At 40.4% G+C, this 24,522-nt stretch overlaps 2 protein-coding genes and 2 long non-coding RNA genes across 8 annotated transcripts in view; 1 reads left to right on the forward strand and 3 right to left on the reverse strand.

The window, feature by feature from the left end:
- Nucleotides 1-24,522, reverse strand: part of LOC127359238 (NACHT, LRR and PYD domains-containing protein 12-like) — a 57,954-nt gene that overhangs the window by 8,597 nt on the left and 24,835 nt on the right. The window contains exons 9-11 of the mRNA XM_051393127.1: nucleotides 7,910-8,086; nucleotides 6,421-6,597; nucleotides 4,670-4,843 (exon numbers count right to left, since the gene is read on the reverse strand). Of these exons, the coding sequence (XP_051249087.1) occupies nucleotides 4,670-4,843; nucleotides 6,421-6,597; nucleotides 7,910-8,086 (528 nt within the window). The remainder of the gene's footprint in view (nucleotides 1-4,669; nucleotides 4,844-6,420; nucleotides 6,598-7,909; nucleotides 8,087-24,522) is intronic.
- Nucleotides 1-24,522, forward strand: part of LOC127359243 (uncharacterized) — a 39,258-nt gene that overhangs the window by 5,404 nt on the left and 9,332 nt on the right. The window contains exon 1 of one of the 5 annotated variants that reach the window (XR_007882626.1): nucleotides 7,910-7,998. The exons of the other annotated variants lie outside the window; for them this stretch is intronic. This is a non-coding gene — a long non-coding RNA (uncharacterized LOC127359243). Of the gene's footprint in view, nucleotides 1-7,909; nucleotides 7,999-24,522 lie in introns of those variants that run through there. 5 annotated transcript variants of the gene reach the window in all.
- Nucleotides 481-3,060, reverse strand: LOC127359242 (uncharacterized). The gene is made up of 2 exons (XR_007882623.1): nucleotides 2,932-3,060; nucleotides 481-1,883 (listed from the first exon to the last, which is right to left on the reverse strand). It is a non-coding gene; the product is annotated as an uncharacterized LOC127359242 (long non-coding RNA).
- On the reverse strand, nucleotides 11,614-24,430 carry LOC127359240 (protein NLRC3-like). Its single transcript, XM_051393129.1, has 5 exons — nucleotides 24,346-24,430; nucleotides 23,920-24,051; nucleotides 22,781-22,897; nucleotides 22,216-22,451; nucleotides 11,614-13,114 (listed from the first exon to the last, which is right to left on the reverse strand). Exons 2-5 carry the CDS (start codon nucleotides 24,042-24,044, stop codon nucleotides 11,769-11,771), a joined length of 1,824 nt encoding a protein of 607 aa, XP_051249089.1. The 5' UTR covers nucleotides 24,045-24,051; nucleotides 24,346-24,430; the 3' UTR covers nucleotides 11,614-11,768.

Raw genomic sequence — 24,522 nt, forward strand, 5'->3', positions numbered from 1 at the left:
TATTTTTATATATAAACGTGTTTTCATACGAGGTTGGCTGTAGTGAACGAGTTCCCTGGAATAAATGTCCTCCCGGTAGATGTGGATCATTTTAAAGGGTGAGTTCATGGAGATTACTGAACCGGCTGCTGTTACGTTGTGGAAACACTGAATGTGGCAGAAGACACCAAAGACTGCTGATACGCCTTTTTCACAGCAGCCATTTTGAGCTGAAATAGTAGGATAAACCCAGGTGTTAACAGTTAAACTGAGTTCTGTTCATGTTTGCTCACTGGAAGACAGAATGACTCAAAACCAAGAGAACATTGAATACATGTAATAGATTTTGATGTTTTGTACATTATTTAAGGTATTTGCACTATAATATTCTGGAAGATATAAAGTTTATCATAGTTACTGTATAATTTTAGTTATTTGTTCACAAATAAAGTCAAAATATTGTTAAATTTGAATCAATAAAGTCAGAAATGTTACTAGAGGTTACGGCTCTTATATAATACTGCAGGGGGTACCTGACATTTTATTTAAAAGAATAAACTAATTACAAGTTCTATATATTTTTAGAGCAATCGTTAGCTGCTGTGAGCTTCTTCCTCTTTATATTCACTTTATTTTCTACCTGAAATGTTTTGTGCTGGTCAGGAGCTACTGGGCTTTTTTCCATTTTCTCTTATTTGGAATCACATATCAGCACTTTACACATTCAACGTTGTTTGATAGAATTCATACTTTGCAGTCACGTGATTACCATGGTTACCTGGCGGGCAAGAAACATATATATTTACATATATCCGTCACCTTACACCGCACAAAAAATGAAAGCCTACAAAAAACCTTATGCCAACTAGGCTGTATCATATATGGCTAGCAGGATGTCAAACATTGTAGCCCACCTGCTCATCCACTCCACATAGCATCAGACAACAGACAAGAGCAGCTGGGGCAGTGAAATGCCTTTAATCCTGTTAGCAATCTTTTAGGTTGTAACGTTAATGTAGTAGTAATAACTGTACCATAGTATGTATGCAAAGTAACTGTAACTAAGTGAGTAGACGCAGTACAACAGTAACGTGTGTGCTGTAACATTGTTCTTCTTCTCATCATATCATATCAAATCAAGTACATATGATATATATATACTTTTGTATAGTAAAACTGGTGACGTCCTGGCAAGATCCTTGATTAGTTTACTGGGTTTCGTGGGAGAACGATGTTCTTGCCCGCCAGCTAGTAGTTGTGACGTCACGTGCAAAGTATGAATTATACAATGATTCATCTTTACAATTTTTTTGAATATACAAATATGAACAGAACATGGGATGTTTCAAAATGGCATGAAAACATATTAAGAAGAAAATAAAATAATAAAATTACAAGAAGACTGTTTAGGAGGAATTCACATTTTCCATTTTTCCCAAATTTCCTCAAATTTAGTTTTCTCTAGTCTCACAGAAAAGGTAATTCTATCCATTACAATTTATATATATTACTTAATCCAGACTCGGGTCCAGGTGGAGCAGTCTCAGTGTGTCTGCAGAGATTGTAGAAGGACGGAGCAGCAGCAGAGCGCTCCAGATACACTGATGATACTCTGTCACATCCAGAGGAACACACAGGGATGAAAGTGGACTTGACATTGTGTCTGACAGTGGAGCTGATCTCAGAGCAGTTCAGACTGCAGCACTGAGAGTCGTCTCCACTGGTTGTGATTCCTCTGTCAGTCACTGCTGGATGAAGCTCTCCTCTCCACTCTACCTCCCAGTAACATGGCCCAGTCAGAGCTGATGCTGCTGCTTCAACCTCTCTGGATCATCAGGACACAGCTGATCCTCCAACACAACCTCCTTCCTCACTGCTCAGAGTCTGACTGAGATCACTTCCATCTGAGGAGAGAAGGAGACAGACAACAGCAGTGATAAATCAGTGTTTACAGAGACTTCCTCCATCAGCACCTCCAGTATAAAGACCAGCAGGGACTTCAGTCCAGTTCAGACCAGCAGTGGAGCGGCTGTGTAGTGTAGCCTGCTTCCTTTCAGCTCTCATGTTAACGTATTGGAGTGAACACACTGAGCTGAAGCTCACAGACCTGCAGACACTTTGGACATCAAGTCTGCTGACTCTGCAGATTTCACTGAAGTACACAGTGGAAATAAAGTGCTGAGAGTCCCTGAACGCATCATTACTGCAGAAAAAGAGAGACATTCACTGCCCACTGGAATGATGCATTTACTGCTGTTAGGGTTCAAAGCTGATAAAAACCACAGTCTCAGTCACATTTGAATGTTTCATCTGAAATCTTACAGGACAAATGTGTAAATATTCAAACTATTTGGACAAACAAGAGACAAATGGACAGATATATATCTGATGTTAAAGGTCCTACATGTTCATACAAAGACTGAACAGCAACACATCAGCTGTGGGTACTGGACTCCAGCAGAGGTCCTGGTCTGTACAAGGACCACATGGTCACTAAATGTAATGATGGTTGTTTGCAGGCTTCAGTCAGACTGATCTCAGAGCTGTGACAAAGACCAACTGATCAGTTGTTTAGTGTAGAAATGAGAGAACAAACAGTGTGAGATCAGACTGGATGAATGAGGACCACTGTCTCTATACATCTTGTAATGCTGTCAGCTGGAATCCACTTTATTTCCTGAACACATGAACACAACAACAACAGTCGTCTTCACATCAACTCAAACACATGATCACAACAAGCTTCTGGCTCTCTGATTGGCTGACTGTTCTCTCTCTGTCTGTCTGTCTGTCTGTCTGTCTGTCTGTCTGTCTGTCTGTCTGTCTGTCCAATCCTGAAGCCTGTCCCCATTCTCCTCTCACAGCTTCACTGAGGAAAGCAGCAAATACTGGATCTGTGTTTAGTCCAAGACTGCTGGAACCAGCATGGACTGACTCAGACCCTCTACTGACCTCAGAGTCTGCAGTCTACAGTGTGGACTCTCCACAAGATCAGACAGCTGCTTCACATCTGAATCCTTCAGCTTGTTGTACATCAGGTCCAGCTCTCTCAGATGGGAGGGGTTGGACTTCAGAGCTGAGCCCAGAGAAGAACAGCTGATCCCTGACAACCTGCAGTCCCTCAATCTGAATAAAGAATAAAAGATGGAAGTTTAGAAGACAATGTTCCTGCTTGAAATCATTCAGTGTTTAATAATCTGTTCAGAGCTGAAGAAGGTTTACAATGTACAAGTTTAGAAAATGGAAACTCCAAACACCTGAACCCAACAGGATGCAGGTTGCAAACTGTAAAATACAAAGAGTGAAAAAGAGCTCTCATTAATATTAATGACAACGTGCTGCTGCTTCAATAAAGACGTAGTGACTTAAGCTCTTAACCTCTGCCAGCTCCACCAGTGGCTCCATCTGTACAAACTCATGTTGTGCAGCCAAACACAAAGAAAAAGCCACAGAAAGTGATTGAAGATTCCACTATTAAAGATAAAATGCTGTCATCTTGAGTGTAAATATTCAGTCAGTAGAAACGTCACATATCATCAGAAAGGTTTGGTACAAGCTGATATGTTTATTGTCTGATAGAGAAGAAAATATGTTTCTGTTTGTATTCAGAGGATCATGAGAGAAAGGTGGAAATGAAATGATGAAGAGCTTCAGAGAGAATCTACCAGTGTTGAATTATTAATGTTTTATTAAATATGTTTGAAAGATGAAGCTCAACAAGAAGCTCAGTGTTAATCAGCATAAAATCTTTGTGGTCAAACCCCCTCAAAACTGAGATTTTAAAGTTTAGAATAAAGTTTTAGAATTATTAACTATGGTTTAACATTAAATATTTAAATTGTATTATTATTAGATTAGAGATTACATTAAAATAAACATTATCCAACAAACGTTTTTCAAATATTTAACAATCTCTTTTCTGAGATTTAAACTTGTTTTTTCACCAGTGCATGCTGGGATTTCATATGTTCATCACCAGACTTGTATGTGTGAATACAGACGACAGCTTCAATCAATGTTGTAAATACTCTAGTCATCAGCGTACCTGTGTAGTTATTTATCAGTTCATGTTAACTAAAGAGACGAGATATTGGCATTATTAGTTGACACAGCAACCAATCAGGACACCAGATCACAGGAAAGGTTGGCTTTAAAACTTCCTCATACCAAGTGTGAACTGGATCAGACTGGTTTCTGCTGCTGTGCATCCAACTACTGGAATAAACTGCACAACGAATTCAAGTCAGAGACACTACGAAGTTCTCCTGGTTGATATTCATAATGTTTGGTTTAATGTGTGAGAGATGAACGCTTTGTGTGACTGAACTGTTGTTGTGATGTTGTACGTCTGTAATTTGTTCTCAGCTCTGTGTTGTAAAACAGATCCTGATCTTAATCAGACTTTCTGAATAAATAAAACTGAACTCACTCACCAACTGAAACTGCCAACATTGTAAGTGTAAACTATAAGTGTGACATACAAATGTTATTTTCAAGTGTTTAAATCTTTTTTTAGTTTTAAAATCTGAGTTCAAACTTTAAAAACTTATTTTCAACCATTTAATCTTTTTTTAATGTCATCAAATCTGAAGGAGATTTTACTTCATAAATATCAACCTGTCTGCACTTTACTGTCAGCACAACTTAACATCAGATTCATCTCAGCACAGAAATAAAAATGGTGTCTGACCTCAGAGTCTCCAGTCTACAGTGTGGACTCTCCAGAAAACCACACAGCAGCTTCACTCCTGAATCCTGCAGCTTGTTGTCACTCAGCTCCAGCTCTCTCAGATGGGAGGGGTTGGACTTCAGAGCTGAGACCAGAGAAGAACAGCTGATCTCTGACAAACTGCAGTCCCTCAATCTGAATAAAGAATAAAAGATGTGAGTTTAGAAGACAATGTTCCTGCTTGAAATCATTCAGTGTTTAATAATCTGTTCAGAGCTGAAGAGGGTTTACAATGTACAAGTTTAGAAAATGGAAACTCCAAACACCTGAACCCAACAGGATGCAGGTTGCAAACTGTAAAATACAAAGAGTGAAAAAGAGCTCTCATTAATATTAATGACAACGTGCTGCTGCTTCAATAAAGACGTAGTGACTTCAGCTCTTAACCTCTGCCAGCTCCACCAGTGGCTCCATCTATACAAACTCATGTTGTGCAGCCAAACACAAAGAAAAAGCCACAGAAAGTGATTGAAGATTCCACTATTAAAGATAAAATGCTGTCATCTTGAGTGTAAATATTCAGTCAGTAGAAACGTCACATATCATCAGAAAGGTTTGGTACAAGCTGATATGTTTATTGTCTGATAGAGAAGAAAATATGTTTCTGTTTGTATTCAGAGGATCATGAGAGAAAGGTAGAAATGAAATGATGAAGAGCTTCAGAGAGAATCAACCAGTGTTGAATTATTAATGTTTTATTAAATATGTTTGAAATATGAAGCTCAACAAGAAGCTCAGTGTTAATCAGCATAAAATCTTTGTGGTCAAACCCCCTCAAAACTGAGATTTTAAAGTTTAGAATAAAGGTTTAGAATTATTAACTATAGTTTCACATTAAATATTTAAATTGTATTATTATTAGATTAGAGATTACATTACATTAAAATAAACATTATCCAACAAACTTTTTTCAAATATTTAACAATCTCTTTTCTGAGATTTGAACCTGTTGTTCCACCAGTGCATGCTGGGATTTCATGTGTTCATCACCAGACTTGTATGTGTGAATACAGACGGCAGCTTCAATCAATGTTGTAAATACTCTAGTCATCAGCGTACCTGTGTAGTTATTTATCAGTTCATGTTAACTAAAGAGACGAGATATTGGCATTATTAGTTGACACAGCATCCAATCAGGACACCAGATCACAGGAAAGGTTGGCTTTAAAACTTCCTCATACCAAGTGTGAACTGAATAAGACTGGTTTCTGCTGCTGTGCATCCAACTACTGGAATAAACTGCACAACGAATTCAAGTCAGAGACACTACGAAGTTCTCCTGGTTGATATTCATAATGTTTGGTTTAATGTGTGAGAGATGAACGCTTTGTGTGACTGAACTGTTGTTGTGATGTTGTACGTCTGTAATTTGTTCTCAGCTCTGTGTTGTAAAACAGATCCTGATCTTAATCAGACTTTCTGAATAAATAAAACTGAACTCACTCACCAACTGAAACCGCCAACATTGTAACTGTAAACTATAAGTGTGACATACAAATGTTATTTTCAAATGTTTAAATCTTTTTTCAGTTTTAAAATCTGAGTTCAAACTTTAAAAACTTATTTTCAACCCTTTTTATCTTTTTAAGCTTTTAAGGTAATCAAATCTGAAGGAGATTTTTCCTCAGAAATATCAACCTGTCTGCACTTTACTGTCAGCACAACTTAACATCACATTCATCTCAGCACAGAAATAAAAAATGGTGTCTGACCTCAGAGTCTCCAGTCTACAGTGTGGACTCTCCAGAAAACCACACAGCAGCTTCAGTCCTGAATCTTGCAGGTTGTCGTTGATACTCAGGTCCAGCTCTCTCAGATGGGAGGGGTTGGACTTCAGAGCTGAGACCAGAGAAGAACAGCTGATCTCTGACAAACTGCAGCCACTCAATCTGAATAAAGAATAAAAGATGTGAGTTTAGAAGACAATGTTCCTGCTTGAAATCATTCAGTGTTTAATAATCTGTTCAGAGCTGAATAAGGTTTACAATGTACAAGTTTAGAAAATGGAAACTCCAAACACCTGAACCCAACAGGATGCAGGTTGCAAACTGTAAAATACAAAGAGTGAAAAAGAGCTCTCATTAATATTAATGACAACGTGCTGCTGCTTAAATAAAGATGTAGTGACTTCAGCTCTATATCCATCTATAGCTCCATCTATACAAACTCATGTTGTGCAGCCAAACACAAAGAAAAAGCCACAGAAAGTGATTGAAGATTCCACTATTAAAGATAAAATGCTGTCATCTTGAGTGTAAATATTCAGTCAGTAGAAACGTCACATATCATCAGAAAGGTTTGGTATAAGCTGATATGTTTATTGTCTGATAGAGAAGAAAATATGTTTCTGTTTGTATTCAGAGGATCATGAGAGAAAGGTGGAAATGAAATGATGAAGAGCTTCAGAGAGAATCAACCAGTGTTGAATTATTAATGTTTTATTAAATATGTTTGAAATATGAAGCTTAACAAGAAGCTCAGTGTTAATCAGCATAAAATCTTTGTGGTCAAACCCCCCTCAAAACTGAGATTTTAAAGTTTAGAATTATTAACTACAGTTTCACAGTAAATATTTAAATTGTATTGTTATTAGGTTAGAGATTACATTACATTAAAATAAACATTATCCAACAAACTTTTTTCAAATATTTAACAATCTCTTTTCTGAGATTTAAACCTGTTGTTCCACCAGTGCATGCTGGGATTTCATTTGTTCATCACCAGACTTGTATGTGTGAATACAGACGACAGCTTCAATCAGTGTTGTAAATACTAGACAGTTCTCCTGGTTGATATGCATAATGTTTGGTTTAATGTGTGAGAGATGAACGCTTTGTGTGACTGAACTGTTGTTGTGATGTTGTACGTCTGTAATTTGTTCTCAGCTCTGTGTTGTAAAACAGATCCTGATCTTAATCAGACTTTCTGAATAAATAAAACTGAACTCACTCATCAACTGAAACTGCCAACATTGTAACTGTAAACTATAAGTGTGACATACAAATGTTATTTTCAAATGTTTAAATCCTTTTTTCAGTTTTAAAACTTTAAAAACTTATTTTCAACCATTTAATCGTTTTTTTAGTGTCATCAAATCTGAAGGAGATTTTACCTCATAAATATCAACCTGTCTGCACTTTACTGTCAGCACAACTTAACATCACATTCATCTCAGCACAGAAGGAAAAAATGGTGTCTGACCTCAGAGTCTCCAGTCTACAGTGTGGACTCTCCAGAAAACCACACAGCAGCTTCACTCCTGAATCCTGCAGATTGTTGTTGTCACTCAGGTCCAGCTCTCTCAGATGGGAAGGGTTGGACTTCAGAGCTGAGACCAGAGAAGAACAGCTGATCTCTGACAAACTGCAGTACCTCAATCTGAATAAGGAATAAAAGATGTGAGTTTAGAAGACAATGTTCCTGCTTGAAATCATTCAGTGTTTAATAATCTGTTCAGAGCTGAAGAAGGTTTACAATGTACAAGTTTAGAAAATGGAAACTCCAAACACCTGAACCCAACAGGATGCAGGTTGCAAACTGTAAAATACAAAGAGTGAAAAAGAGCTCTCATTAATATTAATGACAACGTGCTGCTGCTTCAATAAAGACGTAGTGACTTCAGCTCTTAACCTCTGCCAGCTCCACCAGTGGCTCCATCTATACAAACTCATGTTGTGCAGCCAAACATTAAGCATAGTGTTAGTTCAGGCAGGCCACGAAGTCAGGCTCGGCTCTCAGTTCCAGCTATATCAGAAGATCACAGCTAGTCGTAAACACACATCAGCTGACAGCTCAGCTGATTCCCTCAAGCATCCAATTGGCAAATATCATTCATGGCGCCTTATTTAAGCTGCTTTAGCCTGCCTTTCTTTGCTGCTTCCTCTACAAACCGTTTTGCGGGCTGCCCCACGGGAACGATCAGACTGTTTGTGTGCGCTACTTGTTGTTTTTTTTTCTTTCTATCTGTCCTGCTGCTCGTCATGTCTGTCTGCGGTGAGGATCCATGGCGGATCGGGGCAGAGGAAGCCAACGAGGAGGCTGTTCTCCCGGCATTGATGATTAGCAAGCACCTGGGCTCCTGGAGGTGTTGTTTTGGAGCAGCATTGCAGCTCCAGTGGGGGCTTGTCACAAGGAGCTGTTCGCGCTGTTTAGGGAGAGTATCTCTTGTTCTTGGACAACATCTGCAGTTCTGTCTGGCTGCTCTGTTTCTGGGGAGTCTGCAGGGGGGAGAGGAATTGCGCAGGTTGCGCAGCGGCTGGCTCCGCCTGCCCAGCCGATGACAGCCCCATCTTGTCAGCTCTGTCCAGCATCCGGTTGTCGCTTGCCACCATGGGTTCAGGGGGTCCAGGTTCTGGAGTTTGGTTCGGCACGTTCGGCCGGCCCGTCTTCGTCCGCAGTTGGGCTGTTTCCCTCCTCGCTGTCTGCAGGTAGAGCGCTGGACCATGACGTCATCGCAGCGTGCTTTGACGGCATCACATTCCTGCCGAGAACGCTGGAAATGCAGTCCCAATCTCCACAGGGAAGGAACGAAGCTGCCTCTCAAAAGGGGGCATGAGAAAATAAAGCCTTCAACCCCAGTGAACGTCCCTGAGCTGGGGAAGGCGCTAAGAAAGCATCCTAAATGCTGTTTAGTGAATTATCTGATTACAGGACTGGTTCAAAGAATTTTAGCTGGGCTGACTTGGTTGCCAAAACCTACAATCTGCTTTGAAGAGCGGAGATAGTCGATGCTTTACTGGAGAAAGAATTACAAAAGGGTTCATTCAATCCAATCCAATCCAACTTTATTTGTTAAGCACTTTAAAAACAACCAAAGTTGACCAAAGTGCTGTACAGGAGAATAAATAGGACATCATTGGTCCATTTGATCGGCTTGGAGTGTTTGGAAGACTAGAAAGGAGCTATACAGTTAGATTATATCTTTAAAATATCAGAATTTTTAAATATACTGTGTCTGAGAATAAGTTTGTAAAATATTTATGTTCCTGTAAAAATATTGTTTTAAAGTTTTTATATAAAATACATTATTCCTTTGAAACTTTATTTATAAAAATGTATAAATATTGATTTAACCTTGCAGCCCACTGTAAGATAAATACAGTTTCCTACTAACACAATACAAATAATACAATAATAGAAACTAATTTCAGAGCAAAACTGTTCAGACTGCTGTTCAGATTTAAATTTGGTAGATATACACAGAGGAAACACATGAACTGACCTCAGAGTCTCCAGTCTACAGTGTGGACTCTCCAGTCCATCACACAACAGCTTCACTACTGAATCCTGCAGGTAGGTCCCATCCAGGTCCAGCTCTCTCAGATGGGAAGGGTTGGACTTCAGAGCTGAGGCCACGACTTCACAGTGAGTCTCTGAGAGTCTACAGTCAGAAAGTCTGTAAATACAAACAATATAACATTTAAAATATGACACTTTAATTATAAAAACAGAATTTATGCATTTAAATCACAAAGAACATTAACATGAGCTGTGGCTCAGCTTGTAACTGCACTCGTATGTATTCACTTCAGTTGTATGTATGTATACAATCATACACAGAACAACATATAGCAAAATATGTCCCACTCAGTCCCATTTAAGCTTTAAGTACTAGGATCAGTGGGCAGCCACTGTGCAGCACCTGGTTAATGGTACTGACTGGAGAAATGAACCTAACAACATATTTGGATTGTGAGGAAACTGGAGCACTTAAAGGAAACCCACACAAACACAGGGAGAACATGCAAACTCCACCCAGCTGGGAACCCAGGACCTTCTTGTGAGGCCACAGTTCAACCACTATTTCTCCTACTGCAGTGGTTCCCAACCTTGTTCCTTAAGGGACCCCTTCTTCTATCATTTAGTAAACTGACTCATATTTTATGGATATTTTATATTATATTCAAAACTGTACAATGAACCCAAACAGTGAACTCAGTAACTGCAGGAAGTTTGTGTAAAACAAGTGACTTGGATGAAGTTTGAGCAGATTATTTCTTACTGTTTAGGAAACCTTCTCTACAATTCTCTGTATTATTTTAAAGCCTTTTAACAATCATACAAACTTAATAGGATTTTTTTGGGGGGACAAATTCAGTGTCCCTGATGTTTGGCCATTGTTTTATTAGACAATTTACTTTACATTTAATTTTCTTCACAGAATTGAACCAAATGCAACCGTACTATGTATATTTTTAAAGTTTTCTAGCATGCCTTAAAATCAAGAAGACCTCGCAACCCCTTATGAAGCTTTGGTGACTCGTAGTGGGTCCCAACCCTCAGTTTAACCCACCCACTGTCTTCACCAAAATAAATCAGAATCAGAAATACTTTAATAATCCCAGGGGGAAATTACTTAAATAAATACTTTAATAAAGATAGTTATAAGACAATAGAAGATACTGAATTGGCTTTTAGAAACACAAAAATGCTAATTCATGTAATTACCAATAATCAATAATTATCGATAATTAAGCAGAAGCACGTTTAATACCGATTTAGGAAAATAGTGTATAAGTTTTATACTGTGAATGTGTGTGAAGTGTGTATCTTCACTCTAATACTGATAGCTTCAGCTTTATGTTGCTTTATAAAGTTAATCACATCTGGACTTACACAGCCTTTCTGCAGTTCTTCACAGCTGGAATCAGTCTCTGTCGTCCCTCCACTGATGTGTTGTACTTCTGCAGGTTCAACTCATCCAGAACCTGCTCTGACATCTGCAGCATGTAGGACAGAGCTGAGCAGTGGATCACAGAGAGTTCCTTCTCTGATCTGTTCTCTGACTTCAAGAACTCTTGGATCTCCTGATGGACTGAATCATCGTTCATCTCCGTCAGACAGTGGAAGATGTTGATGCTTCTGTCAGGAGAGATATTATAACTGTTCATCTTCTTCAGGTTGTTGATGGCTCTCTGGATGATTACTGGACTGTTGTCTGTCTGACCCAGCAGGCCTCCTAAGAGTCTCTGGTTGGACTCCAGAGAGAGGCCATGGAGGAAGCGAACAAACAGGTCCAGGTGGCCATTTTTACTCCTCAAGGATTTCCTCATCGCTTTCATCAGGAAGACATCCAGAGTTGAATTAACATTATTTCCCCCAGGAAGTCCTTCAGTACCTCTGTGTTCCTGTTGGTGTGACAGTGGAACATGTAGACTGCAGCCAGAAACTCCTGAATGCTCAGATGAACGAAGCAGTAGACTGTTTTCTGGAAGATCACACTCTCTCTTTTGAAGATCTCTGTACAAACTCCTGAGTACACCGAGGCCTCAGTGACATCAAGACCACACTGCTCCAGGTCTTCTTGGTAGAACATGATGTTTCTTTTCTGCAGCTGTACAAACGCCAGCCTCCCCAGCTTGAGAAGAACTTCCCTGTCAGCCTCCATCAGCTCCTGTGGACTCGTCTCATGTCCCTCATCATACTTCTGCTTCTTCCTCTTTGTCTGAACCAGCAGGAAGTGTGAGTACAGGTCAGTCAGGGTCTTGGGCAGCTCTCCTCTTTGGTCTGTGGTCAACATGTGGTCCAGAACTGTAGCAGTGATCCAGCAGAAGACTGGGATTAGACACATGATGTGGAGGCTCCTGGAGGTCTTGATGTGTGAGATGATTCTGTTGGACAGATCTTCATCACTGACTCTCCTCCTGAAGTACTCCTCCTTCTGGGCATCAGTGAAGCCTCGTACTTCTGTTACCCTGTCAACACATTCAGGAGGGATCTGATTGGCTGCTGCAGGTCTGGAAGTTATCCAGATGAGAGCCAAGGGAAGCAGATTCCCCCTGATGAGGTTTGTCAACAGCACGTTGACTGAAGACTTCTGTGTGACGTCAGACACAACCTCATTGTTGTGGAAATCCAGTGAAAGTCTGCTTTCATCCAGGCCGTCAAAGATGAACAAAAGTTTACAGACAGCGAGCTGCTCTGCTGTGACCTTCTGTAATGTTGGATGGAAAACATGGAGCAGTGTGAGAAGACTGTACTGCTCATCTTTGATCAGGTTCAGCTCCCTGAATGAAAACAGAACCACAAGAATGACATCTTGGTTGTTCGAGCCCTCTGCCCAGTCCAGAGTGAACTTCTGCACTGAGAAGGTTTTTCCAATGCCAGCGACGCCGTTGGTCAGAACCACTCTGATGTGTCTTTGTTGGTCAGGTAAGGCTTTAAAGATCTCATGGCACTTGATTGGAGTGTCATGGAAGGTCTTCTTCTTGGAAGCTGTCTCAAGCTGCCTCACCTCATGTTGGGTATTAACCTCTTCACTCTGTCCCTCTGTGATGTAGAGCTCAGTGTAGATCCTGTTGAGGAGGGTTCCACTTCCTGTTTCATCAGTTCCTTCAGTCACACGTTCACATCTCCTCCTCAGACTGATCTTATGTTCATCTAAAACCTCCTGCAGACCAGCATTCACTAAAAAAAGAAAGAAAATGAGAGAATGATTTTAGTTACCAGAACAATAATTAATATAAGATTATAAAAGTTATAAATTCCACCTGAAATCATTCTCAATCTCTAAAAGTTAGTTAAAAATAACATGAAAGTGATTTTGCATTCATTTTTAAGAGTTTATTATTAAAAGGGAAGAAAGCAACAGTCTGAACCTCAACAGCTCGTCTGCAGTTCTTCATTTAAACTGCTCACTGTGTCTGTTCCTTCCTCCTTTTGATATTTAAAACAGATTCACTAATCAAATAATGCAGAATATGTTCATGTCTTTTTTGTTGACCTGTAGCTGCAAATCTCAAAACCACTACATTTCCTAAAGCTGCTTCACAATAAAAGCCTCCTGCTGGTTTGTCAGTTGAAAACTTTATGTGAACAGCAGCAACAGGAAATGTTAAGTTTGCACCAGCAGTAATTAACAAAGCTCTGATATGACTAAAGTAACAGTAAAATAAGGCTGATATCTGAAAGTATAAACAGGAACACTAGAGTGAGAGTAAACCCAAACCAAAGAGATTCAGTTAGAAGCTACACAAGTACTGAGAGCTGAACACAGAGAGACTTTTAAAAACAAAGCTTTCTCTCTTGTTATCAGCACAGACGTGTTGATTCAGTCAGTTTGATCTACAGACATGGATTTGATTTGAGGGAGGAAAACATCTCAGGTTGGTCCCTGTACCACTAGCTACACCCCAGTCCATCCACTACACTCTGCTATTGCCAATCAGCTTGCTACTCCTTCACTACGAGGGGCCCTACGAGGGGCCCTTACTGCCCTGGCTCCAAAATGATGGAACAACCTTCCCATTGACATTAGGACAGCAAAAACTCTTCACATCTTCGGACTGAAAACAAACACCGGTGCACTGCTGCATGTGCTAACTCTACTAGCTGCCATTAGCTAAATAAGGTTAATTACATAACTAGCATAGAAGCTTTGGACTGAGGAGGTTTTCAGGCCTGAGGTGGGGGACCCAGTGGGGGAATGCTGCTGGAGAGCCTGACGGAGGCCAGGGGATTTACAGTGGCTCCGACCAGGACTCTGACTGCACATATGATGAAGACTCAGCAGGTGCAAGCAGCGACAGGAGAGGAATGAAACGGAGGAAGAGGAGCCAGTTAATTAGTCAGTAACTGTTAACGTTATCCATCATCCATCATATCGATCCGATAGGATTAGTTTCAGTGAAGTTGGAAGTTATTTATTCTGCGTGTTGAATCAGACTGTGTGATGTTACACTGTGTTAAAATAAATTAAGTAAATGTTCAGTCTCCTTGCTGGTTGTTCTGATTCACAATCATTACTGCATTTAACAGGCTGCTGTTCACATATAGAGATTGAAATAATTAAATTCATCAATTCATCATGAACGTACAACAACTAGTCAACTATTGTCTTTCTCTAACGATTACTAGTCGACTAAGCAAGATGTATTACCATGCTTAGAGTTTAATGCAAACAGCATTCTTTTTTTTTTGTAAATTCTATTTATGCAGATTTTTATACATACAGGCACACATGATACAAACAAAAAAGACAGTAAACCAGACAATTAAAACAAAACAAAACAAATAAAAAAAAACATACAGCCAGCACTTACTCATTATATAGAAAAGAAAATGTATAATTATACATGTCGATTCACTGAACAGATGTCCCAAAAAGTCCACTCACACAGATTGAGTCAAGGAGGCCTGAGTCGGAGGGGAGTGGCAAAGCCTCAGTATGGATAACTAGCAAAAAAAAAAAATGTAATAACTGATGTATTCTATGAAAGGGCCCCAGATCTTCTTAAACTTATCTTGGGAGTTAGACATAGAAAACGGAACTTCTTCAAGGTGTAAACAGGAAACCATATCATTTAGCCACCTCTTGAAGCAAGGAGGGGAAGCTGACTTCCACTCCTTTAGGATGACCCGTTTTGCAATGGTCATACCAAACATTAGGGCTTGTTGTAAAGCGGATGGAAGAGCCAAAGATCCGTTGGAGCAGCCCAGTATCACTAAGAGACAGTCAGGAACTAGTTGTCTATTATAAACAGCACTGTACAAACTGAAAATGACAACCCAGAACATTGTGAGCTTAGAGCAGGACCAGAAAAGATGCCCAAAATTTCCATCAGCGGATTTGCATTCATCAAAAATGAGGGAGACAGCAGGAAAAATTCTGTTCAGTCTCATCTTGGAATAGTGCAACCTATGAACTACTTTAAAATGAATGAGCTGAAGTCGAGCATTAATAGAGCATGCTTTTATCCTATTTAACCCTTTCACCCATAGCTTGTCAAAGATCACTTCGCCGGTGTCCTTGATCCACGCCTCTTTAATATGAGAGAGGGGGTTGCCATAACGAAGAGGTTAACAAACCGAGAGATCAAATGTTTGGAGGTGGGAGGTCTGGTCATAATATCATAAAAGTTATGTTGTATGGGGGTCGCATCTTGGCGAGAAAAGGATTGCTTGACAAAATTCCTTATTTGTAGATAACGAAAAAAAATTGATTAGTAGGGAGTTTGAATTTAGCCTGGAGCTGGGCAAAAGATGCAAAATGATTATCAATGTAGAGATCCCTGATAGTAGTTAAACCTTTATCTGGCCAGTGCTGAAAGACAGCATCCATCAAACCAGGCTTAAAACAGGGGTGTTGACATATGGAAGCATGACTTGACATTTCTGGGAGGTTCAGAATTCCCTTGATTTGCTTTAAAATTTTAATCGAGTTGCAGAGTAAGAAATTATTGCGTAGCAATTTAATCTTAATATCAGGTTTTGAGAATAGAATGGCTGACAAGGAGGCACCAGTAAGTGATACAGCATTACTAAGCTCACTCTCAGGCCATCTAGGGCTGGGCCCACGCTCCTCTGCACCCCCAGCAGTGGACTGATTCCAGAAAACCCATGCTCTGACGTTACAGGCCCAGTAGTAATGCCGAAAGGCAGGCAGGCCTAAACCACCCTCCTCAGTGGGCTTCTGTAAGTGGGCCTTTGACATACGAGGGGGCTTGGAGGCCCAGACAAAGGGCATGATAATAGAGTAACGTTTTAAAAAAGGAAGAAGTGAGGAAGATGGGCACATTCTGAAATAGATAAGTATATTTAGAGAGCACAACCATTTTAACAATGTTGACACAGCCAATCAATGAAAGGGGGAGAAGTTTCCATTTATCTATCATGCACTTGAGCCTGTCAATCAGATCCATATAATCAAGTTTAAAGAGAAGTTCTGGATTTCTGGGGATGTTAATCCCCAGATAAGGAAAGAGGTCATGGGTAACTCTGAGGGCAGATTGAGAAGAAAACTGGAGTCAAGACCGTTAGACAGAGGCATAAAAACAGATTTCTCCCAATTTATAGTAAACCCAGAGAATCGCCCAAAGCCATCTATCAGGTTAAGAAGGGGTGAAAGGGATGTTTTTATATCTGAAAGAGTCAGAATTACATCATCTGCGTACAGACCGATGGTACACTTAGATGTGCCGCACCTTAAACCAGAGATTTGGGGGTTGGCTCTAATGGCTATGGCCAGCGGCTCAAGAGCTAATGCAAAAAGCATTGGAGAGAGGCAGCAGCCCTGCCTGGTGCCACGGTGCAAAGGGAACGGGGGGGACCTTTCGTGGTTGGTTAGTACGTAAGATTGGGCACCAGCATAAAGCATTTTTAATATATTCATAAATTTCGACCCAAAACCAAATTTGTCAAGAGCAGCGAACATGTATCTCCACTCTACCTGGTCAAAAGCCTGCTGGGCATCTAGTGAGATCACAGCAGAGTGGGGCAATTTAGTTGAATACATTAAATCAACAAATTAATTAAACACCTTGTGTTTGAGAAGGAAAATCTATCGGGGATGAAACCTGATTGATCAGGATGAATTGAGGTGCCAATATATTTGTTTAACCAGTTGGTCAGGACTTTTGCAATAATTTTTTGGTCAGAGTTAAGCAGACTTAGGGGACGATACGAAGAAACATTTGTTTCGTCTCTCCTTTTTAAGAGGACACAGATATGGGTGTCGTAGAGGGTATGAGGGAAGGTGCCATTCTTCACTGAGCAATTGACCATCCGAAGACAGAGGGGGCGATAACGTCAATGTGCGTCTTGTAAAATTCTATCCCAAATCCACCTGGACCACATGCTTTGCCACTGGGAAAAGAACAAATAGCATTTCTAAACTCCTCCAGCGTAAATTCAGAGTCCAATTCTAGTCTTGTGGACTCAGAAAGGACTGCAATGTCTAAAGTATGGAGAAAATTGGCAATGTCTGTATCCGTGGCAGTAGATCTGAAGTATGTAGCTGGCTGTAAAAACTGAAAAATCTGTCATTGATCTGCTTGTGATCAGTTAATAGCTGACCAGTGGATGAGGAAATTTTATGTATTGCCCTATCAGATATGACGCCCTTCAGTTGCCTAGCGAGCAATTTATCAGCCTTCTCACCCAGCTCAAAGTGCTTCTGCTTTAGTCTACGAATATAGTTCCCAACCTGCTCGCCCAGAATATGGTTGTATTCATATTTCACTTTCAGAATAGAGCTAAGTGTGTCTTCAGGACCTGTGTTTCGATAGTCCTCCTCCAGTTCAGCTAGTTCAGCCTCAATATCAGTGCGATGCCTGTGCCTGGCCCTTTTGCGAGACGACTGATACGAGATGATGTGTCCTCTTATCGCGGCTTTAAAAAGACTCCCACAAAGTAGAATCTGAGACAGCGCCATTGTCATTAATTAGCAGAAAATCTGCAATCTTGGTTGATATCTAGCCACTGAACGTGTCATCTAAATATAGAGAGGGGTTAAATTTCCAACTATATTGAGGGGCATAAAGTTTGAAGTCAATCACCAATGAGAGGGGTGCATGATACTATAATTAAGATACTATGATAAGTTGAACTTATTACATTCGAAATAGGTCTAGAGTTAACCAGCATATAATCAATTCTTGTGTAACTGCCATGCACGGGGAGAAAAAAGAAAATGTCCTTTCTAAGGGATGCTGGTGCCTCCAAATGTCAACCAGGTCCAGAGATTTGGTAAGGTTATTGAGTACAGAGACAGATTTCAATAATGGGGCCACGGACGAGGAGGACCTATCCAATAGCGGATCAAAATAACAATTAATGTTGCCACCGATAATTATATTGTGATCATTGTATTCCGTGACAAGGTTGAATATTTTACAGAAAAAAATCGGGTTATCGAACTAAAGGGACTGAGTTGACCGTACCGTAGTATGAACCTCCCACCTGGATGGGTAGTCTGCGATTTGAATACAAATGGGATGGTTCGCCGAACAAGAATGGCAACCCCCTCACCTTGGAGGAAAAGGTAGACTGGTATACCTGAGACACCCACACAGATCTTAAACGGCTCTGCTCTGAAGGTTGGATATGGGTCTCCTGCAAAAAAACAATATCAGACAACAGGGACTTCAAATGCGAGAATACTTCGTTGAAGAGCCCTGCCCATACCCCCTACAATTCCAAGTAGTAAAAGTGATGTGACTCATCCCTGACCTTAGTGAGTAAATGACATAGAACTATGCAGAGGGACAGAAGGTGAAGTTTGACATGTGACATACAAAGGGCTGGCAAAACATCAAGTGACAAAAATGACAGTTGAAGAAAGACAAATAAAACCCAAACAAAACACAAACCCGTTAAAAGAACTAAGCGGTACATCGCCCTAGCTAACAAGGAGGCTGCCAGGTAACAGAACCAGCCAAACTGCACACTGAAAAGCCCACTTACCACGGAGCCCCGTGCGCATCTCCAACACACTAACTAATGTTTAAATTGCACCCACAATAAAGTACTCAGTGTAAGCGATATTCAGAACACACGCTTGGTGAGATATAACAGGTTGGAAGGTATAAACGCTGCAGCATATAAAACATCAAACTTAAGAAAAGACAATAGAAAAATATGTGTATATATGAAAAGGTAAACGCTTAAATAAATACACATAACCGGGAGTATCAATCAATATTAATACAATCCGAAGGTAATAAATAAAATTGTTCCAGTGCTAGATTTATGCACCCGAGAAAACACACTGTGTGAAACGCTATTTAAACACATAACGTTACATTATGCTGCATCAATGATCAACTAAAAATAAAAGTGTTAGATCTGAACATTTATCAAAATGCTGGATAGGAAAATATCTAATCCGAATATATATATATACATACACACACAATAATAGTAATATATAATATATAGGGTTTAGGAGTCATTCGCTGGGCCTAAAGAGTTGGCAAACCGTTCAGCATCGGCTGGTGACACAAACATCTTCGATGTGTTGTTGTAGTCGACATGGAGCTTGGCTGGAAAAACGCAGGGAACATTTAACACCAGCTTCGGTTAGCTGCTTCCTCGCGTTTGTAAAGGCTTGTAGTCGGGGAAAATGGAGACTCTCTCACTGTGGTATGGTGCATTTGTTTTGTCCACCCGACTCGATCTGCGAGTCGGTTTCCAGAGTTACGAACCGGAAGTTGCAAATAGAAAGCTTCCGAGGACGTATAAACGACTCCTGAAGTCGTCTGAGCTCAGAGGACCCCGAGTTCAGTTACCAAGATGGCTACTCCGAGCATCACACGTAGTAAACATTGTGGTTTTCTACTATTTTAAGCACTTTTGTCTTTGTTGTAACCAAATGAAGAAGTCGTACACACAGCACTGTATACTGTTACCTATAGGCATGTCGCTACAGTCTTATTATGTGTTAAATACGCCTAATTAGTTATTTTGTAGCTTGTGCAGCTGAAATTGGCTAGAGACGCTCCATGTTGCTATGACAACAGTGCCGAGTCTTGAGCAGAAAGCAGAGCAGTAGCCTAACGTTAACATTAACGTTAATCAAAACGGAATATTCGGATATCAAACTGTGTGATATGATTGTGTAATATGTGTGATGGGTAGCGTTCCCTCCCCACTCTAGTTTAGCCACAGCCTGCAATCATTGATTGTCAGCAGGTGAGGCTAATCACTTCTCAGTCCTTAAATGTAGCTGTGTAGCAGTCAGCAGTAGGTTTTGCCTCACCCTACCCTGACTCTACATTTGTTTGAGGGATGCCGATGCCCAACTAAGGTATGAATTGTTCTTGGCTTGTTTGTCATATAGTGGGCGCATGCATTAAGTTCTTCCCTCACATCTGTGCAGGTGTAATGGCAGGAATATGGGAGCTAATTGAAGGTAGTTGCTGCTCCCTCCACTAGAATCCTAGTTGGATAAATTGTTCATGTAACCTCGCAGGTATGTTAATCTTTAAGTTGTATGTTTTGTTTAATATTCTTCTTAGTGGTCTTTAGATTTTAATGACTGAAACATATGTTTTTTTATTAAAATATATATATATATATATATATATATATAATTAGTATACATGTCACCATATATTTTGTATGTGTTTTCTTTACAGTAGGAACTGGAACATGGTGTCTGTTCCCATGACCTAGTCCTCTGGCTACTGCTGTTTTTGCCCATCTGTATTTATTGTATATGGTTACCTTGTTTTACTGTGTAGATTGTTAATTTTTGATAGTTGGCCTGTGTTTTCTTGGTTAATTTAGTTGTCTGATTTATTGATCTTCTTTCATAAACCAAACTTGTGAGTTAATGATATAGTGGGGCTCTTTTTAGTGTTTGTACAGGTGGGCTGTCATACACTTACAGGTGGTGGGTTACTGGGTGGAGGGTTTCCCCCTGTTTGGGTTCTATGTGCATGCTTACGTTGCTGTGTATTCTAACTATGTGCTTTATTGTTTTGCAGTGTGTGTGTGTATGATCCCTTCTTCCCTGTATCTACTTGTGGTGGTGACCCCCCTTTCTCTCACTCCCTCATTCCTGTAGGCCTCCCTGACAGCCCCCCGCACTGGTAATTATCTATTTAGTGAATATAAGTATATTTTGGTAATAAATCGTAAATTTTAACCTGTCCCAAATTGTTATTTATGAGACTGAAATTAAATCTATGTAAATAAATTTAGTGGTTGAAACTGGAAATTCACATCTCTGCTCCTTTTCTCTGTACTATAAGAACCTGTGAAAGTGGGTATTCTCTGGGTGAAAGTCCAAGGGTGGCGTTGTCGCACTTGCTGTCAGGGTCCTTAATTGCCCTGGTCACATATGTAATGAACATGTGAAATCCGCGGGGGTGTTACGTAAACCAGGTAATCACTATAAACGTTACGAAACGTCCAAACGGCCTATTGCAACCAAGCTCGTCGTGTTGTGTGCCAAACAGAACGCAAAATCCCGCAGTTACTCGTTTTCAAACACGGATGTGACGTCGCTCTTGAGCTGCAAGTCTCAATTACAAGACAAAACGAACACAACAGTAGTGCAGGGGTGCTTGTTGACGGCTGAGTCGTAGGTCGATCACGTCCCGGTCGTTGTGGACCTTGGCAATGATGATCCGCGGCCGCTCATTAGGCTGTGGCTTCGTCTCAGGCTACGGTGGGCCCGGTCAGTTTTTACGGGTCTGCTAAAGTTGTCTTGGCCAGGTAGCTCTGGGATCGGCTTAGAAACAATTCAATTGCATCGAGGCGGCCCTCCAGAGATTTCTTTAAGCCATCTAGCTCAGCCTCGTGGTTAGCGATACCCGCTAATATAGCATCGTTACTAGTGGCCGACAAACTCGTCTTGGATGTATCCCTCTGACTATCGTCTTTCTTAGGCACCCACTTCCGACAGGCTACAGCACAGTTTTAAGGACAACCCAACGTAAAATAATGTTAAAGTGCAATGTTATGAAAATAAAATTAAGGAGATGGAAGGAGACTCGGAAAACACGTCTACTCCATACAAACAGCATTCTGACTGATTAATATAATGATTGCCTTCATAAAACCGAAATATATTAAATATAAATTCTTTTGAACTCTAATTTTCTCACAAACAAGAACACGTAATAAGTGGTACAGAGGAGATATTTATGCTGGAGCAGAAAAACGTAGCTCAGATTTAAAAAGTAAAGATATTTCTAAAGATCTTAAGTGCTGTATGACACAACTAATGTATTAAATAATTGTGTGTTTTCAGACGACACCAGCAGACACATTTACAGTCTTACTTTGTACAGTGCTGGACTCATTGTCTGTCTGCAGTCCAGCTCTTGTTCTGGGTCTTTCTCCACACTGGGGACAGGAGGAGTCTCCTGGTGAACCAGACTGGTCCCAGTATGAGGTGATGCACTGTCTGCAGAACCAGTGTCCACAGCTGGTAGAGACTGGATCCTTCAGGACGTCCTGACACAAAACACAGCAGGACAGCTGCTCCTCCACAGGAACTCGACTCCTCTTCCTCTCTCTGTGGAGACATTTCTTTATAAGTAAACTGATTTGTTGACTGTAGTTGAAACATATCAACATGTGGACACTGACTCTGTGTAGAAGCTCAGATGGTCACAGAGAACAGTAAAAGTGTCGTTTCTTTTCTGTTTTATTTCCTTTATTTTGACTCTCCTGCTTTCATGAACACTAATTAACACTTCATGTCTGTCTTATTAAACACGTAGTGATCAGCCTGTAATCAATCTGATTTTAAACAGTATCTACACTAATAGTTCTGCATCATTTTGTGTTTGTCCTCATTACTTATCTTCATCAGGTCAGTTTACAGTAAAAACAGTCTCTTACTGTGTGTCTGAGGGTCCTTTACTGAAGCGTAGAGGTTGATCTTTGGACCGGTCACTCTTCATAGACAGACAGCAGCTGGACACCGGAGACTCTGCTCTCAGTCTGTTGGACTGAACTCTGCAAACATCAACAGTTTTTTATTCACATCATGTGAATCCTTGATAAATTCTCTGATAACAAAGTCATTGAAGAAGCTCTAAATCAGGTTCTCAACATACGGCCCATAGTGGCCCTGAAACATTTTGTGCCAACCCCGAATGTGACATGAAATGCATACATTATGTTTAAATTAATCCATGTCAATACTGTCCAACACGTTCTCACTCCCAGCTCATCAAATACTGCTGCTTCATCAGATAGATAGATACTTCATTAATCCCCCTATTGGGGAAATTCTTCTTTTCACTCTTTTTATTCTTACACACACACACAGGCTGAAATACCCACTTCATTCACTTGTGGACATGGAAACAAACAGGGAGAGAGATGGTGGAGCGATGGGCTCGCTATGTTAGTGGCGCCCATGAGCAGTTTCTTGGGGTTAGGTTGCCTTGCTCAAGGGCACCTCGGCAGGGCACAGGAGGTGAAACTGGCACCTCTCCAGCTACCAGTCCACACTCCATATTGTGGTCTGTGGGATTTGAACTTGAACTTTTGTCAATATGAACACGTTCACATTCATGTTCAGGTGTCACAGAGAAAAAGTACGAACTGAAATTCAACCTGTTAGTTGTCAAATGTTTGCTAAATAAAACTCTGGAGAAGCAGCAGTTAGAGAGTATTTCCATCTGTGCTGAGCAAGAGTTTTGTGCTAAAGGAATTAAAGGGCTGTCCCTAATAAAGGCAGCGAGAGTTCAGAGATTGAGGTAAATAAACGCCAGGGCTGCTATTAAGTTAAGTATTAAGTTTTATGGTACATAAATACATAACTTGTTCTCCGTCTGTTGTACTGAACTCTGCAAACACCAACACATCATGTGAATATTTGAAGATGTCTCTAATGACAAAGTCATTTAATGAGTCATAAAAAGTTTGTTACATTTAGTTAATTAAAACATTTTAGTAGAACTTTTAATGTACAAACACAAAATCCACAAAACAAACGAGCCACATAATTGAGTTAATATCAGTGCTCTTACTGTGTGTCTGAGGGTCCGTTACTGAAGGAGATAGGTTCATTTTTGGAACGGTCACTCTTCATAGACAGACAGCTGGACACTGGAGACTCTGCTCTGTCCTCCTCTTCCTCCACATTAACACTCATCTTCAGTCTGAGAGTCAAACAGTAACACTGACTGTGAGTTCAGACTCAGGAAACAAGTTTGTTCATGAGACACACAGAGAACGGGAAGTAACACACACACACACACACACACACACACACACACACACACACACACACACACACTCACAGTATACAGTAGAATAAACACAGTCAGTTATTATTCAGTCAATCAGCACTTTGTGTCCACAGATCAAACTGTTGAGTTCAGTCCTGTACAGTCCACAGGGAGAAAACTGACTCACACACAGTAAAATAATAATAATGTTGTATTAACACTCACCCTGCCTCACCCTTCTGCTGTCGACTCAAAATGGAGTCTGAACCAACTGAACTCTTTCACTTTCAGGTTCCCTTCTTGTTTTTATCTACCATCTACCTGACAGTTTTGCTCCTCCCCTCTCCATTTACAGGAAATCAGCTCTGTTTATATCTCTGTGTGTCAGTGTGTTTGTGAAAG

The sequence above is a fragment of the Dicentrarchus labrax genome, unplaced genomic scaffold, assembly GCF_905237075.1.
Source record: "Dicentrarchus labrax unplaced genomic scaffold, dlabrax2021, whole genome shotgun sequence".
Lineage (NCBI taxonomy): Eukaryota > Metazoa > Chordata > Actinopteri > Moronidae > Dicentrarchus > Dicentrarchus labrax.

Bases quoted from the DNA above. Each gene is read 5' to 3' on its own strand.
- LOC127359240 (XM_051393129.1), bottom strand. From the start codon at position 24,044: ATGAGTGTTAATGTGGAGGAAGAGGAGGACAGAGCAGAGTCTCCAGTG. The intron at 22,898-23,919 runs GTAAGAGCACTG...TGATGTTTGCAG, and splicing joins AACGGACCCTCAGACACACA to AGTTCAGTCCAACAGACTGA. The intron at 22,452-22,780 runs GTAAGAGACTGT...ATGTCTCCACAG, and splicing joins AAAGGACCCTCAGACACACA to AGAGAGGAAGAGGAGTCGAG.